This window comes from Zeugodacus cucurbitae, chromosome 5, assembly GCF_028554725.1.
Source record: "Zeugodacus cucurbitae isolate PBARC_wt_2022May chromosome 5, idZeuCucr1.2, whole genome shotgun sequence".
Lineage (NCBI taxonomy): Eukaryota > Metazoa > Arthropoda > Insecta > Diptera > Tephritidae > Zeugodacus > Zeugodacus cucurbitae.
In genome coordinates, this window is record NC_071670.1 from 7,045,734 (window position 1) to 7,064,521 (window position 18,788).

The window sequence follows — 18,788 nt, forward strand, 5'->3', positions numbered from 1 at the left end:
AAACTCAAATGAAAATCGTAAGCCTTCTCAGCCACAATGAGAGCAATGAGATAGTTTTTTGGTAGGAAGTTTTGCATCCTGTTTGTGAAAAGCCAAACGAGCGTGTAGCTGCAGATAATACAAATACACACATGTGATATATATAGTGATTATTCGCTACGATAATCCCAGCAGTATCCAGCTGTGCATGCAACCGGTCAACAGTCAACTCAATGAGTTGTCCACCCAAGTGACCAGTCGCACACATATCCAAATAAAAAAAATCACCAGCAAGCTTTACCGTGCTGCAATTCAAACATTTATACAGTTACATGCTCAATGCCAACGTGGGAAAATCCATTTACAACCCGTCTTACCAGTCGGCAATGTAATTGGCCTCAAGTATACGAACAGCAGGTGGTCGGTCACAGGCATTTGTAATGCTTGATTGACCCTACAAGAAATACAATTACCGAGAAGGAGTTGAGAGTTGAGTTCCAAGTGGGACAATATATCTAAACAGACCTTTCCTAAACATAATCATTCCATTTAGAAATCCTTTAAATTCTACATAATCAAAGAACTGAAATCTGGATCTGAGATCTGAATCAATATATTATCTCATATTGATGACCTATCTCGCTTGTACTGCATGGAAACCCTCATCTCCCTTTTTCATCGCTCTAATACCTAATATTTGCTTGGATGGAACCCGAAAAACTAGCGAGCTTTTTCTTTGTCTCGATTCTCTTTTTATACTGTCGAAAGCATTCCCCGACACTTCGGAACTCTTAATCAAGCCTATCTTAGGACCTCCTCACTGTATTTGTTCAAAGGTTTCGTCCCATTTTCACGTTCTTAGATCATCTAAGCAGCACTTTTTCATCCAAGTACTAAAGATATCCAAGTTTAGTATTAATTTCCTTTATGGTAATCTAGGTTTTCTTAAGGTCTTTAGGTGTCCATTTATCGACAGTCCCCTTCGTGATTCAAACACATGTTCCCATGTTCCCGAGACGTTCATTAAGTTAGAATTTAGTCTCTGAGATCAGAGTTCTGTTATCACTTAAAGCTTGACATAGAAGTAGTCAGCTCTTGCATTTCTCTTGCAATTCCTGTCCACATTTCCTCCATAGTATTATCTGCTTGTTCTCTCCGTGTGCCCATTAAAATTTCTTTAAATTGTTGCATTTATATTTTATTTAATTTTATTTTTTATTTTATCTTTTTTTCTTTCCACACTCAACAGGTTCCGTGAGCTGTGTACGTGGTTTGTTGAACAAAAATGGTTCGACAATGTTGTCCTGCTGTTTATCGCACTCAATTGTATTACATTGGCTATGGAACGACCAAATATACCGCCAACGAGTACCGAACGTTTATTCCTTGCCACAGCCAACAACGTGTTCACAGCCATTTTTACCGTGGAAATGCTCATTAAGGTAAGTCCAGCTTTAATACCAACAGCAACAACAGTGATAATACGAAAAGCGCTCACTAAGAAGCAAAACAATCGGTTGACCAACTCACACATTTACATACATATGTATATCCAAGGGTATGTAGCTTCTCTGACCAACCGTATCACATAACCTCAAATTACGAAATCACCGCAACAGCAGTCTACATACTTTTGTTAAGCCTTACACTGTCGAATCCAGTGCCTTGCTTTAATAATATTACCGTTAACATTTTCGGTAACTAACAGTTGTTGTTGCCGGTATGGTACATACCTTGCACAGCGTGTGGATTTGACTCTCCAGCTGTGCTTTGTCCATTGTAACACTTGTCTTTGGTATTTGCCACGAGTGCTTTTGATCTTTGTGACTTTGCTTTTCGGGGAAAGTGTGTCGTTTTCGTCATGCCACTCGAATATAAACCTTTTCAATGTTGGGTAAACGTTTGACGAACGACAAAGCAATGGATCCGACAGTCGAAGAGGTAGTTAATTAGCCAAATTGTAGTGATGTTGCTTTAAACTTGATGAATTGAAAGGGATTCGTAGTGAAGAGGTAATTTCAAAATCAGTACGAAGGAGGAAATCGTGCGTTGGACAGGTAATGAGTTAAATGAACACTTGCGATTCGGAAGGCGATGACGACTTGGTGAATAAGAGAGAGGATGACATTTTTCTTGTTCAAATATTATGCTACAGATTTACGATGCTATAGATTTAAATAGTTCTCAACTTGTAGATGGTACTAATAACCGGATTTGGTACTAAAGGTGGGGCCTGGGCTCAATTTTCACTTGAAACAATTTCTAAGATCTAGAAACAAATCACCGAGCGCATTTCTTACATGAAAAAGCTACTTATGAAATATGGGCTTGGTACTAACAACCCGATTTGGTATTATGGGTGGGTCCTGGGCTCAACTTTCACTTGAAACAAGTTCTATGATCTAGAAACAAATCACCGAGCGCATTTCTTACAAGAAAAAGCTGCTATTTGAGTCGATCAAAAACGGTTTGTCTCAGAAGCTTAAAATCTGAAAATTGTCCTCGGTTTCTTTTTTTATCGCCAACAAATTCCAACTGAGTTTTTGAGTCACTCTGAAATGTCTTATATTACTGAAAACCATCTCAAATAGCATGAGTGTATACTATGTCAATAATTTCATTAATTTACTACACTCTTCTTCACTAGGTGGTATCGACAGGCATGTTTTATGGACCCGATGCATATTTCACATCCGGCTGGAATATTATGGATGGCTCATTGGTTACAATATCAATCATTGATCTATTAATGTCATTGTTTAGCCAATCGAGCTCGAAGATATTTGGGATTTTAAGGGTAAGTGGCGGACAATAAAATGATATAAATACTTAAACATTATAAATTAAATTAACATAAATAAAGGGGTTAAGTAGTGGCGTTTAATATACAGATGATACAGATTTAATATACAGATGGCATATAGTAGTGAATTTAACGAGCAACTGATATTGTAGAATGCTAGTTGGTAAATATAGAAACATAAATAAAATATTGCAATCGAGTTTTTAGTTAGGTTAGGGACGAATATTTTATTAAGAAGACAAAAGCTAAAAATTTTTACGGTTTGAAGAATATTTGGGGTTACTTAAAACATGAATTTAAAAAAATTAAGCTTTCCAAAGCTTGAAAAGAGCACCCTACTCTATTAGTATCTGCCAAAATCCACTGAAATTTCAGAATAATTTTGAAAAAAAAAAACTTTCAAAACAAAAAAGTTGGCTTGGATGCCAGAAATCTCTCAGAAAATATCCAAAAAGTGTTCTGAAAAGTTGTTAGAAGTTCCATCAAATTTTAAACAAAAATCAGCATATAGATAAGCTAACCAAAATATGTGAATAGATCATCTCCAGGGAACTCAATAAATAAGAAAAAATAGGTTTGAGGTTATGGCTAAAAATATTTGCCATAAATCATTGAAAATAAAAATACTAAAATTAATCGAAAAATATTTTTACAGCTACATATGATAATTTATAAAAAAATTGTATAGTTGTGTTGTAAATTAAATTGTGGTGTAAATTAATTTGATTTCAAAAAGTAGTTTTCTAGTTTCAACTATTTTTAAACGTTTTTTGCACGTTCTAATATTTTATTTCCCAAATTGACTTAACACAGCAAAACTTTGAACTTAACCCTAACCCCTAAACACAATGAGCTTAAATTTTTGTAAACCGCATTCTAGTAAATTCTCCACTTCACAAAAAATTTTATGTTCTATTATTTTCTATATATATTTTTTCATAATGTAGGTGCGTTCATTGTGCTTTCTCATTCAATATGTATTTGTATATGTGATGCATTGGGGGTTAATAGTAAATTATAAAATTATTGCGTTCCCTACTTTAACAATATCTAAATGTTCCAAAAAAAAATTTAAACCATTTTTTGCAAAAGATACTTGACCCGTTCTCGCATTTATTTTTAAATCCCAGCGCTTGTTAGTTTGTAGTTAATAATTCTAATTGTAAACAATTCTGAATAATTACTAATTTTTACAAACTTTTTTCTTCATACATATATCTCATGGACTGGCAACGATTGGTTATGAAATTTCCTTATTCCTACTACCAAATGAACCTTGAACACACCTCGAATTCCCCACCTTGTTAACTATACGCACATATTCCCAAAACTAAATCGCAACTATCTCGAAAATCCACTTATAAATCAACTAAACTTTATATATAATCCATTACAACAATTTCCTTATATTCACCACACTTTTTACAAAATTAAAAACCTACATTCCAACCCAACTTATCGCGCTATAAATGGCTGAACATAATATCTTCACAATAATATAACTTCCTTGTATTCAACACAACAATATTTACTTAATCTGCTCCTACCACAAAATTACAAATATTCACCACACTTTTCCTCATTTTGTCGAAATAATCGTGCCAACCATAAATCTCAAATAACCCTACATTTTCATGAACCAATGTAACAAAATTTCAACTTAATTAACTTCACCATATTCACCACACAAATTTTCACCACTAATCAAAACTCGATAATAAAAAACCGAAAATTCCACTTTAATTTTCACTACATAATTATTTCCACAAAAATTTGCCAAATATTATCCTTATTTTCTCCACACTAATACATACTAACCGAAAACGTCTCCTCACCAAAAACAAAATCCTAAATAAAACCACTGGAAACCCCACTCCTGCTCACGAACTCTCTCTGCACCAATCGCTCGTCCAACACCTTGCCCCATTATCTCATTGTAGGTGTTTCGACTACTTCGTTCCCTACGGCCGCTGCGTGTGATCAACCGCGCCCCGGGTCTGAAATTAGTCGTGCAAACGCTCTTATCGTCCCTACGACCCATCGGCAACATCGTGCTGATCTGCTGTACATTTTTCATCATATTCGGCATTTTGGGCGTGCAACTCTTCAAGGGCACATTCTACTATTGCGAGGGTGAGAATATCAAAACTGTACGCACGAAAATGGACTGCTACGAACAGGGGTACGAGTGGAAGAATCGCAAATACAATTTCGATGATCTTGGCAATGCGTTGATGTCGCTGTTCGTATTGAGCTCACGTGACGGTTGGGTGAATATCATGTATACCGGTTTGGATGCGGTGGGCGAGGATATGCAACCGATTGTCAATTACAATGAATGGCGTCTACTTTATTTCATTGCTTTCATCTTGCTCGTCGGTTTCTTCGTGCTCAACATGTTTGTCGGTGTGGTGGTAGAGAATTTCCATCGTTGTCGTGAGGAGCAAGAGAAGGAGGAGAAAATTCGACGCGCCGCTAAGCGCGCTTTACAAATGGAAAAGAAACGTAGACGTATGCATGAACCACCTTACTATATCAACTATTCACCGACTCGCATGTTCGTGCATAATGTTGTAACATCGAAATACTTTGATTTGGCTATAGCCGCTGTGATCGGTCTGAATGTGGTCACCATGGCGATGGAGTATTATGGTATGCGCGATGGACTAATCTACGCGCTGAAAGTTTTCAACTATTTCTTCACGGCTGTCTTCATATTGGAGGCGAGCATGAAAGTATTGGCGCTTGGTTGGTCACTCTACTTGAAGGATCGTTGGAATCAACTCGACGTGGGAATTGTGCTGTTATCGGTATTCGGTATAATACTTGAGGATGCGCATACACAGAAACTACCAATTAATCCGACGATAATACGCGTAATGCGTGTACTGCGTATTGCGCGTGTGCTGAAACTACTCAAAATGGCTAAGGGTATGCGTGCGCTGCTCGACACCGTTATGCAAGCATTGCCACAAGTCGGCAATTTGGGCCTGCTCTTCTTTTTGCTCTTCTTTATTTTCGCCGCCCTTGGTGTGGAACTGTTCGGTCGGCTTGAATGCTCCGAACGTAATCCATGTCAGGGCTTGGGCGAACATGCACATTTCGCCAATTTCGGGATGGCTTTCCTCACATTGTTTCGCGTAGCGACTGGCGACAACTGGAACGGCATCATGAAGGATACACTGCGAGAGGACTGTGATGATGCGGATGATTGCGTACGCGATTGTTGCGTTAGCCGGGTCATAGCTCCAATATTCTTTGTGATATTCGTTCTAATGGCGCAGTTCGTATTGGTGAATGTCGTCGTGGCTGTACTGATGAAACACCTCGAGGAGAGCCACAAACAGATGGAAGACGAAATGGACATGGAAGTAGAGCTAGAGCGTGAACTTGTGCGCGAGCAGGAGTTTGAGAGCGAACAGAAGCTGTGCCAGCAGTTGGAACAGCAACCGCAACCGCCGCCACCAGCACGCCAGCTGAACAAGATCAAATCGTTGCCGAAGAACTTTACCTACAGCACGCCATCGCTGGATAAGAAATTTCCAAGCGTGCTCAGCGGCAGCGGCATCGGCATTGGCATCGGTATTGGTGGTGTTAGAGCCGCCGGCATTGCCGGACGCCGTCAAACCGTACAATATATCAATCAACCGAATAGCATTGGTTTGGCCGAATTGGGACGTGGCACACAAATTGGCGCTGGTGTTGGTGCTGCTGTTGGCAGCAGTGGTACGGCTGGTGGTAGCGGTGGTGTTGGCGCAAGTGGTGCACTACTCGCACCACAAGCGCTCAATGCGCGTCTTAACACAACAGCTGCGGAGAACAGCTTCGATACAAAACTCCAACTTCAACCGACCGCAGGTGCGCTGGGACGGCGTGGCCGTCGCAGTTCGACCGCGTTTCGTAGTAAACGCGGCCTGCTCGCCAAAGAGCGCTCTCTTGATGAGCAGGCCATACGACGACGCACACTCGAATCGAAGCGCATGAGTTGCGATTCGCTGCCATGGGGCGGCGACATCAACGATTATCGGCGTGGCACCATATTCGAATCGCTTGAATCGGATGGCGGCGGTAGTCCCTCCTCAACATATGATGTGCGTAGCATACGCAGCGAAGATGTTGCGGCGACAGCAAATGCTGCAGCACGCAGTAGTGGCGCCCCCGATGCGTTGAGCATTGTGAGCGCCAGCGTAATCAGTGAAAAGATTACTACAACACCTATAACGACACCCTTAGCAGCAATAAATGCGGCTACGGCAACACTGCCGAACACTGGTGTACCACCGCCACCAGGAAGCGTAACGGCGCCACGTCGCACCTATGGACGTTCCCTCTCCACCGACCAAGCTTGTGCGTCTAGCGTGGGCGGTTCGAGTAGCGGACGCGGTGTCGGCTTATTGTCCGTGCCGCGTAGCATGCCACCACGCAGCCGTAGTGGCAGCACTAAACAATTATTCAAACAACAAGCGCTCGACGAAGATCCCGATATGGATGAGAATACCTTACTATTGCCCATTGTGGTCGAAGGCAGCTGTGATGGCAATGCGTCCAACAGCAGTAGCAATGCCATCACAACTGCTGCCAATGGTGGTAATGGTAATGGCAACAATATGCATAATAATAACGACAAACTGAACAATAATAGCTGTAGCGGTGGCGCTAATAATCGCCTGGCCGCCGCCACCAATGGTAATGGCGCTACAGCTGGGGTCGTGGAACAGATCGCTTTAAGCAAATCTGACTCGGCCGATATAATGCGCATCATATCGGAGCGCAGACGCATGGATCAGCGTGACAATAGCGGCAATGAGGATTCAGACTACAAAGAATTGCTGCTGGTGAAGTCACCGCACTCCTCCACTGATGGCTAAATGGAATTTAAAAATTTAAATACACTATAAGCTCTAGTATGTATGTGTGTAAGTAGTGTGCGTAGTTTAAGTTAATATTTATGTACTATGTGCTAAGTAAAGGAAATTTTAGTGGTTAGAGATTATGCGCAAGAATTGAAACATTTGAGTTCCAAATTGTACGAAGAAATGCAGCAGCTAGAAGAATCTTGCATTTTCATACAAAAATTACATTTGAGCACTCAATGTATGTTATAAAGATGTTAGTGTACTCTTCAAATACCACTTTCTGCCACAAAACAAGACACACGCTGTCTTATCCTACAATACAAATAATTTGCTTCCTAAAATATTTTTTCTTGCACCCCTGAGAAGTTCGCAAATTGCGTTGGTAGCTTCAATTTTTCACTAGACTTTACAAAAATAACAGAAAATATTAAATTTTCACCTCAACATCTTCAAATAGTATGTCACTAATGAATTATAAGCAAACCGTTAGCGCAAAGAAAATGTGTTTAATTTAGCAAAGTTCGCCACCAATTATACTTTGGTTACAGTATGCAACCTGCTATGCTTAGTTGGCTTAAAATCAGTGATTTAAAGATAAAATGCGACATTTTCACTCTCAGAAGCTCAGTTTTGACTACTGTATACTGCGGAAAAGAAAAGGGGTATATGTTGAGTTTAGCAAAGTTCACACCCAGTCATTAACAGTATATCTGTCTGATAACATTTAGCCGAGTTTTAAACCGGCAAGTCAGTTACTTTTCAAAAAGAAAAAAAGAAAATTATTTCTTAAATATTTATTAGCTACAAATTCGAATATCTTGCGATATGAACACTATCACTACTTTTTTTACTTTTTTCCTCTACAAAATACAACACTGTAGTTGTGTTAGTGAACTTGTGTCAACTTTTAGGGAATTTTCATAGCTATCCTACTATTTCTATGTACTTTTAGCACTACATTCGAAAAAAAATTTTTTTTCTGTATTAAAATTTCCAACGAAAAAACGTAAATAGAAAAGGTAAAAAATTATAGATTTAAGTAAAAGATGCAGAACAATGTATGTACAGATAAATAATGCAGTTATTAACAAGATTTTGTTTTTGAAAAAAAAACAACAAAAACAATTATTTCATATTAGAGTTATGTAAATGCAACACTGTAAATGTTGCAAATGTGTCTCTAAAAATCATCAACTCTGTGATTAGCTGTAAAAAATGTTGATTAGAAATCATAGCTCAAAGTTGTTGAGAAGAATTAGCATAATAATATATAGTATGTACGTACATACATATGTAGCAACAAATTAATATTAATTAATTACAGTTATATGTATATAAACGCAACTATTATTATAAAAGAGCCAATTAATGCAAATAAATTGCAAAGAATTAAACAAAAAAAAATAAAATATTTTAATTGAGCTAGAGCAAATGTTGCTGACAACCACAAAACTGAACAACTGTTGTTATATAACACTGCAGCAACACTTGTGCGCATAACTTTCCTAAACAAACAAACAACAAATGGTGCAGATTTTGCAGATATTGCATAAATTAATACAAAAACAAATATGTAAAATTAAATTAGAGAAATTATATGTTTAATAATTAAGTTTAGTTAGCGTTAAAAGCAAAAGTAGCATTAAAAATTGTTAAAAAGTTGAAAGAAATAACAAAAATCATGTAAAAACACAAAGCTGACGCGTAACTATAAAATATATTTAAATTTGTTTGAAATCTAACATAATTTAGCAACAATTATTGTGTAGTATTGAAAGCATGTGCGGTTGTTGTCAACGAAACACATTCAAATATTGTTTGTAAATAAATGCAATATTAGCGTTAAGCGATAAACGATAAACGATTAAGGAAAACGATATGTCACTCACACACAACTGTTATGAAGAATTAAAAAAAAAATAAACAAAAATTATGTACACTATGAAAACTTTCCTAAAAAAAATACATACAAATTTAAGAATGAAAAAAATAAAATTTAATAGAAAAGAAATAATTAAATATAATAATTCAAAAATAATAAAAATTATTTTAAAAAATAGTAAAAATGAAAATATATTTGTAAAAGAAATGAAAAACAACTTGTAGCGCATTTCTTCTCCCTGAAACGTCTTCCTCATCTTTAAGCAAAAGTGAAATACATATAACAAAAACAAATATATACAAATGTATTAATACAACGTAGAGCAAATACTATTAAAAATTTAGTAACTGTAAAAAATTTAAATTGTTTAAAAATTAGCGCATTTGTGTAACATTTAGGCGTAAGTTGTACTAGAATTTGTAAAATAGAAGTTGTTGTGCGCCAAAAAAAAAAACAAAAACAAAAAAATTAAGATTTAGTAATATTCGGTTGAAAAAATTAATAAATGAAAAATATTTGTAACCGCAATTAGTAAATGATATAATAACTAATGAAATTTATGTAAAAAAAAAAACAAATATGGAAAAATTACACTAAACACACTATTGTTATACGAAAAGGAATTTAATAAACACTGATTCTCGACAAATGACAATCCCAAAACACTGCATTTTGTTTTTGTTTTTATTGTTTCGTGGTTTGTTTGAGCGTTAGTATTCTTTAAACTATTTTATAACAATTTTTCATAAACTTCTTTAAAACTATTTTGCAAGCCATTTAATTCTTCTGAATTATTAAAAACATTTTATATAGAAAATTATTATTTTTAGTTAATCAAATGTTAACCACATGCACAACACAAGTCATTTGTTAATAAATAATTTAAATATTTATGACTGCTGGACAGACAATTTATTTTCAAAATTAAGTTTTATTAAAAATATTTTTTTTTTTCAATTGGAAAAAGTGTTCAAACATAGCTTTCACTAATTAATTTAATGATTATTAAAATATTCAGTATTCTTAAAAATATTGATAACTCAGTTAATCGATATATGTGCGCGTAATAAATCCAACAAGGAATAATGCATGTTATAGGATATCGTTTATCTCAAAAATTTTGACCGTACAGTGAATGAAAAACTACATGACTTTCAAAGTAAATTCTCTTAAAAAAATAAAAGTTTAGGAAACGGTACTCATACATATCTAAATAGCGCTTGCATTACCTTAGAAGAACTAGTGACGAAATCTTATAAAAAAAAAACATTTCAAAAGTGTTAAACAACACAAATATCGAAAACTTTAACTGGTTTTAGGGCATTACGCCTTATAAAGGGTGCGTACTAAGTAGCATGAATACATATAAATAAAAAAGCATGCGATTGCTTTACTAAAATATACAGAAGCGCAAAAAGTTAGGGAGCAGTTAGAGGCACAATGTGGTCTTTCTCAAAATTTCAGATTTCTTAAATACTAATAATATTATTTAAAAAATGTGCTTTAATAGTTTAATTAAGTTTGGAGACTTACCCTTCATGCTTCATTTGATATCCGCTGATGCTAGACGACGCGTGGTCCTTATTGCAGAGATTTATTATTATTTTTTATTAAATTTTTACGTCCTTCTTTTATAATATTTTTCGTCTTTTTTTGATTAAGTTTTTTTCATTTTAATTTTATTTTTTTGATTTCACATACAACTTTTTTTTAATTGCCCTTTTTTCGCGCACACAACTATTTTATATATATTTTTCACATTTTAATTTACTTTTTTAACTAACTTTTTTTATTTTGAACTTTTTTTTAATAAACCGGGAAATTTTAAATTTTCACCTTTTTTGAACACACATTTTTATTTTCAACAGACTGGGAAAATATAAATTTTCACCTTTCTTTTTTTATTTTTTACCTTTTTTTCTTAACTAATTTGGGAAAATTTCCTCTTTTTACACTTATTTACACTTACATTTATATTTAAACTTTTTTATTTTTTACATTTTTTTTACTTTTTTCCTCTTTTACTTTTTTATTTTTTCTTACTACCTAACTTGGGAAATTTTAAATTTTCACTTTTTTTGCACTTATTTACACACACATTAACCTTTTCACTATTTTCCTCTTTTACTTTTTTTAACACTAACTTAGGAAAATTGATATTTTCACATTTTTTTCACTTATTTGCTTTTATTGCTTTTTTCTTTTTTTTTTCTTGGGAAAATTTAAAATTTCACTTTATTTTTTTACTACTTTCGATATATTTTTTTAATTTTCTTATTTCCACATAGACCTACTTTTATATCACTTACATTTTTTTTCTTTTTTCTATATTACAACTTTTTGCATATTTTTTAATTAACACATGACCTACATTTTCACTATTTTCTATTTGGACACACACTTACTCACTATTTTATTTGATTTTTTATATATAGATATATTTTTTATTAACGATATTTTTGGGCTTTTCTTATTCCCACACACATTTTTTTATTTATACTTATTTAATATATTTATATTAACACAACACTTTCAATAAAGTCGAATTTTCGAATTGTTTCATTTTTTCTTCGTTTAATACGTTTTGTTTGCTCAAACTTCAGCAAATATGTTATGTCCAAACTTGCACAAACATTTTCCCGTTATTTTCACTGCAGTCTCTTACCAAGTTATATATTCAAACTTTTACGTTTACTATTTATACATAATACGCTTATTTCCGTCACAATTTTTACTCTTATCAATAGTTTATGTTTAATGTTACACAATTGTGGTATTTGTTTATAGTTTTCCGCGTTTTAAATTTATTTATTTCCACTTTAAATGCAAACAAGAGTTCACAAGAGTTTAAGCTTTTCGTTTTCCACATTCACACAACGGCGCTTTCGAACTGCACCTTGCCACAGTAACACACTGAAAAAAATTAAAGGAATAATTTAAAATGAAAATCTATTACAATTTTTGTATTAGCTATTTAGTTTCATATTATAGTAAAACAACTAACGTATAAGAAATACATAAATTAACTGGAAGCATCGAGAAAAAAGAAAACGATAGAAGTCCACGACAGTACAGGTGGACTTGTATCGTTCATTTTTCACACTGCTGCTAACACATAAACTAAAATATTTACTATTAAGCTATTTTAAGTATGTAGTTAAGGTATGAGATAAGTTTGCTTATAGCGAAATTGGCAAAACACACTAACAAACATAAATAAGTAATTAGTAGTGAGAAATTTGTGAACAAAAATTTAACGAATTTTCTGCATTCTTTAAAAAGAATTGATAAGTTATTTTCATAGAAGCTTTTAACAAATAAAAATTATTCAAAATTTAATACTTTATTATTTTTTTTTATGTTTTAAATTTATTATTTTTTTATTTTATTATTTTTTTTAATTTTATTATTTTTTTTAATTTTGTTATTTTTTTAATTTTATTTTTTTTTATTTTTTAATTTTATTTTTTTTTATTTTTTAATTTTATTTTATTTTTACTTTTTAATTTTATTATTTTAACTTTTTTAGCACACACTCATTTATTTATTTTTTTATTTTTATTTATTTATTTATTTCTATTAATTTAATTATTATTTATTTATTAATTAACTATTTATTAACACTTTCACATTTCGGCATTTACGCATCATTTTATTTCGCATAAACACACACAATTCGATTTTTTCATTTGTATTACCTTTGTTTGTCGCAAACTACTGCAAACATTTTATGTTCAAACTTGCACAAACATGATTATGCATTTGTCCGTTATTTTCACTGCAGCCTTTTCAGTGCGTTACAACAGCTTTTGTTATTGATTTTTATGCACAATTAAGTTAGTTTTACACACATTTAACACTTTTATTGATATTTATTGTTCTATTTTACACAATTGTGATATTTTTTTAATGTTTTGCGTCTTTTAAATTACTTTATTACGACTTTAAATGAAGAACAGCAGCTTCAACACTATAAGCTTCGTTTTCTACCATACACAAAGTCACCCCGAATTAAGCCTTGCCACAGAAACACACTGAAAGAAATTAAGAAAAAATATTTAAAATATAAATAATTTAAATTTTTTTGTAATTATAATATAGTTTATTGTTGAAATATAAACAAATATTGTATAATCATTGCATAACTACACTGGAAGCAATGAGAAAAAGGAAAACGATAGAAGTCCACGTCAGTACAGGTGGACTTGTATCGTACGTTTTTCTCACTGCTGCTGGCACATAAACTTAAAACTAAAATAAATAATTAATTAAGCTATTTTAAGTATTTAAGTGAGGTTATAAGTTTTATAATAGCGAATTTGTGCAAAACACACACTAACAAACATACCTACAAAGAGTTTCGTGTTACTGTAGATATTCATAAAATGTAGACAAACTAAATTGTATATTAGTTAAGTAAATAATAGCAGGAAATTTGAAAAAAAAAGAAATCTAGCGAATTTTCTGGATATATGTATGTATTAAAGCGTGTATGTATGTATTGAACCTTTATATACAACTTACTATTGCCTTTTTCTGAAAACTTTTTAAACAATGTAGCATAGTATGTGTTTAACACACTAAACAAAATCTAATGAAATGAAATATAACTAACAAAATACTTTTTACAGCAAGTTTGTAAAATTAAAAAAATAAAAATTTATAAAAACAAAAAAAAATTAATTGTAGCGCATGTGTAAAAAATATATATATACAACTGTACAACTTACAAAAATATACTGTCTATATAGTTATAGCGTGCTATTCAACGAATTAGAACTTGTAAATTTTGAAAAAAAACTATAAATGAAAAAAATTTCGAAATTAATAAAAGTGTGCAAAAAACGTGAAAATGTTAACAATTTTGCAAATTTACGACTATAAATAACTGTCAATTTCATGTTATGATTTTCGCTCAAACAACACAAAGTTTTAACTGAAAAATATTGAAAATTTCTGAAAAAAAAGTATTAAAAAAAATGTATTGAAAAAAAAATATTTAAAAAAAAATTATTCTATAAAAATTATTTTTAAAAATTATTCTAAATATTTTTTACAAAAATTATTCTAAAAATATTATTTAAAAAAATTATTCTAAAAAAAATTATGCTATAAAAATTATTTTAAAAAAAATTATTCTATAAAAATTTATTCTAAAAAAAATTTTTAATTATTTTTTTTTATAAAATAAAATTTTTTTATATATTTTTCTTTCAACAATAAAAAAAAATAAATTTATTTACGCGCAATCTACTATACACTTACAATAAAATATTTTTCATTTTCATTTTCTATATAAAAAGCCATTCAACCTAACCTCACTTTCTCAAACATATAAACATGAAACACACAAATTTTAAGCTGTGACTGCGCACGTTGATCGTGTAGCCAAACCTTTTTCGTATGAAAAGTTTATAGTAAAACTAAATAAAAGTCTAAATAAAAACAATTACAAATACTTACAAATGAGCGTAACATAATTTCTTCTGTGCCTTTCTACGCAAAACAAAAATTTAAAAAACAAAATCTCTATACTCTACTACTATATACACTGTGAAAAATACACACACACACTTACACTTTCGAACTTAACAAAAAAAATTACCTTAAGTGACTTCACCTCACACACTCACTTCGTACTATATTTTGAACAACTAGAAAGAGAAGAGTAAATAGTATGGAAATTAGTAAATGTAGTTAAAACTAAAAAATAGTATATTAAAAAATAAAAATTAATTTTAGTTACAAAAAATTTGAAAACACCATATAAGAAGATTTAAGCAACATAATATTTAAGAAGAATATAGTAAAGTAAAAAATATGTAGAAATAATATTTAAGAATATATTAAATAATTTATAGTTGAAAAAAAATTTTGAGGTTATATAATTTTTTTTATTTTATTTTAATTTTTTTTATTAATGTTAAATTTAGTCTTTTGAGCTAAAAAAATTTATTATTTTAATTTTAATAATTATTTATTTAATATCAATAACATTGAGTTTAGGCGTTTTTTGTTCTAGTGGTGAATATAATCCCTTCAGAGTTGAGTTTAGCAATTTAGTCATTATAAATGCTATTAAATAGATTGTTATAAACTCGAAATCGTAATAAATTATCAGTTAGTAATTCAAAGGAGATTTTTTTATTGCAAACTTGTTTTTAAAAAATTTAATTTCTTTAAAAATTTTTTTTTAATTTTTATTTTTAATATTTTTTTAAATATTTTTTTTTTTATATTTTTATAAATATACATATATTAAATTTTTTTTATCTCCATTAATACCAAAAAATTAATTAACACCAAAAATTAATTAATACCAAAAACTCTAATATTCTTTATTAAAATATATTTTATTTATTTAAAAATCAATTTTCACACTAAATTTCAATTTATAATAATAAAAAAAAATAAAATAAATTAAAATATTAAATAAAATTAAACCAAAATAAAATTAGAATGAGTTAGAATTGGCAATTATAAGCTTATTAGAAAGCGAAAAAATATCAGTACCAAAAACAATAGATTAGAAATTTTGAAAATTTGATTGCTTGAAAAATAGTAATTTTATAAATATTGCAACAATGCATATATAAATTGATGAATGAAAAAAAAAAGCAAGCATTAGCATATTACAGTACTAAAACTTACAAAACAAAATTAGCGAAATTATATGGAAAACAACCGTTAAAAAGCAGTAAACCAAACGCAAAGCAAACAAACTGAAAACAATTTGAATATTACGTTGCAAATGTTACAAAAATATTAGTAAAATGCAAAAAATATTTTAATACAAAAACAAAAAGAAAACAGAAATTAAAAGAAAACAGAAAATAAGAACTAATAAAATGCAAGCGAAATAAAACAATAAATTGACAACAACAATACAATGAATTGAACACACTTTCACTGACAAGTATTTCGAATGCATTTAAGAAATAAAACAGAGAAAAAATATTAATTTATAAAAAAAAATAAAAATAATTACTTATAAAAAATTAAAAATTAAATTTAAAGAGTTGCCAAGTAAAATTATTAAAAAAAAACATTAATTGCAGTATTAAAAGTTACTAACAAAATAATTTACTAAATGCAAAAGTAAACTGCAAACTAATTGGCAACATCAAAACAAACTGCGCTGCAACAATTACAGAAACAAAATAAAATGTAAACAAACACAAATGTTAATTAAATATTTTCAACAATTATAAAAAATAGCAAACAAAAATTTAAAAACAAATGCAGCATATAGTATACACAAACAATATTTGTTAAAATAGCAGTGCGCATTGGTAAGAAAGTAAATTTGAAAAACCAAAACTGAAAAATTAAAGGAAACAAAAAAACTAAAAAAATATGCTAAGGCGTAAACTATATAAAATACAAAAGTACATTTACAAACATATATATATATATATACAATTAGTAACAATTTAATACAGCAGTGTGCAAGTGTAACCTTAATTATAATTAATATAAACAAAATGTCAACAAAGATATATTTATTTAGTTTTCAGTGCGAAAAATAGTGGTGAAAAAAATTATTATAAAGAGTGAATTATTAATAAAAATTAAAAAGAAAAAATACAAAATGTTGTTTTATTTCAAACGGAATTTATTAAAAAATTATATAAAAAAAATTAAAATAAATTTAAAAAAATATATAAAAAAAATTAAAAAAAGCAGAAAAAATTAAAAAAAAATATATTTAAAAAATTAAGAAAAAATTAAAAAAAAATTTAAAAAAATATTAAAAAAAAATTTAAATAAAAATATTAAAAAAAAAACATTTTTAATTAAAAAAAAAAAATTGTTTATAAAAAATATACAACGTTTAGCTTATTTTAAAAACTTGCTTTATTTTTGCAATAATACAGCGCAACAACTTTCAGAAATTTACTCAGTAATTTCTTTATTTATAAATATAATTTATTTACACTATACTAAGTAACTAATTTAAAAAACAATAATAAACGTCAAAAAAAATTCCTTGTCAGTTCTCCACGTTCAACAAATCAAAGTTGATGTACGCTGACTTTCACGGATCATTGCGGCAAATAATCGATATGCGACGATCCTTTTTAATATGCTGGCCTTGAAAGTGTGACATATCGTTGCCCAGTATTTCATGCGTAAAGTTATAGCGTGAAGTGTGACTAATGTTGTTTAAAAGAAAAAAATAATATTAATATTATACAACAGACGCTTTAATGCACGCACGCACCTCATTATGTACAAAGAGCGACGACGCAGCAGCACGTCAACATAGAAATTATTTTCCAATGTGGTTTTTGGACGATTGCGATAGGCATCGTCAGGCTCTGTTGGATTTTGTGCCGCGGTACTGTCACTGTTGTCAACCTCCGCGGGCGCCTCCACAGCCTTACCTTGTTGGTATTTACGCTCATCAACGCGCACCAAACGCATTACGCTGTCGCTCAATAAACTGATGCCGGCTATGGTGTTGCCGCAGTACTAAAATGCCATAAAAGTTGAAGGAACATTTATAAAAATGCATATTGCTTAAATTTATACAAAGCGCATACCCTTGTGCTATCCACATGTGGCTTGATGACACCCTCCTCCGCCAAATCCAGTATATGCACATAGGGCATAATCTCACCATCGAAGGCTGTGTGTCGCACACGTTCGAGCACCGCGCGATTGTGTGGATACCATTGCTTGCGCTCCGTTTCACGAAAGCCATGTATAGCCTAAGCGTTTAAATACATTTTAGTTAATGTTTATTACACATATTGCTACACATTACATCATCCCAGTGATCATACTCATAATGCAATCGTTTCATATAAGGCTCGATTTCTGACAGCAATTGTGTTTCCTCTTCAGCGCTTATGAAATCTGTATGCAAGCGCAGATCTTTGATAAAACGCTGTTGTTCCTCCGCTGGCCATTGTCCATGGAATTCAAAGTGCGTCGAGTCAACTAATGTATTTAAATGAATTATAGTTTTGTTTGTTGTATTTGTTGCAATACGTGCTGATATTCATGTAATCATTACTCGCCTTTCGTTGCGGTTTTATTTCGTTCCAGCACCGGCTCTAAGGAACGACGCAAGCAATTTGCGCTGCTTATATGCCTAATTTGTATTGCTTTATTGTTATTTAAACAAAGCAGAATACTTTTTGTGCACTGCTGCAGTTGGCGCAAATTCATTTTATATTTTTTTAGCTGCAATTGCTTTAAAATTAACTATTTGCACTATTTAATTTAACTTTTGCACATTTTTGAAAGCACTGTTGTTAAC

General features: G+C 31.2%; 2 protein-coding genes and 1 long non-coding RNA gene across 3 annotated transcripts in view; 1 reads left to right on the forward strand and 2 right to left on the reverse strand.

Moving 5' to 3' along the window:
• Positions 1–10,211, forward strand: part of LOC105219445 (uncharacterized) — a 255,025-nt gene extending 244,814 nt beyond the window's left edge. The window contains exons 23-25 of the mRNA XM_054230853.1: positions 1,229–1,421; positions 2,627–2,776; positions 4,723–10,211. Coding sequence (XP_054086828.1) covers positions 1,229–1,421; positions 2,627–2,776; positions 4,723–7,650 — 3,271 coding nt within the window. The 3' untranslated portion in view covers positions 7,651–10,211. The remainder of the gene's footprint in view (positions 1–1,228; positions 1,422–2,626; positions 2,777–4,722) is intronic.
• Positions 10,212–11,705: 1,494 nt separating this feature from the next.
• LOC128921898 (uncharacterized) overlaps positions 11,706–18,788 on the reverse strand; it is a 62,985-nt gene continuing 55,902 nt past the window's right edge. Inside the window, exons 3-5 of the long non-coding RNA XR_008471226.1 lie at positions 15,126–15,174; positions 13,219–13,554; positions 11,706–12,433 (exon numbers count right to left, since the gene is read on the reverse strand). This is a non-coding gene — a long non-coding RNA (uncharacterized LOC128921898). The remainder of the gene's footprint in view (positions 12,434–13,218; positions 13,555–15,125; positions 15,175–18,788) is intronic.
• On the reverse strand, positions 17,404–18,781 carry LOC105218456 (alpha-ketoglutarate-dependent dioxygenase alkB homolog 7, mitochondrial). The gene is made up of 5 exons (XM_011194052.3): positions 18,547–18,781; positions 18,291–18,466; positions 18,067–18,234; positions 17,745–17,995; positions 17,404–17,676 (listed from the first exon to the last, which is right to left on the reverse strand). The coding sequence occupies exons 1-5, from the start codon at positions 18,695–18,697 to the stop codon at positions 17,559–17,561; spliced, it is 864 nt and encodes a 287-aa protein (XP_011192354.1). The 5' UTR covers positions 18,698–18,781; the 3' UTR covers positions 17,404–17,558.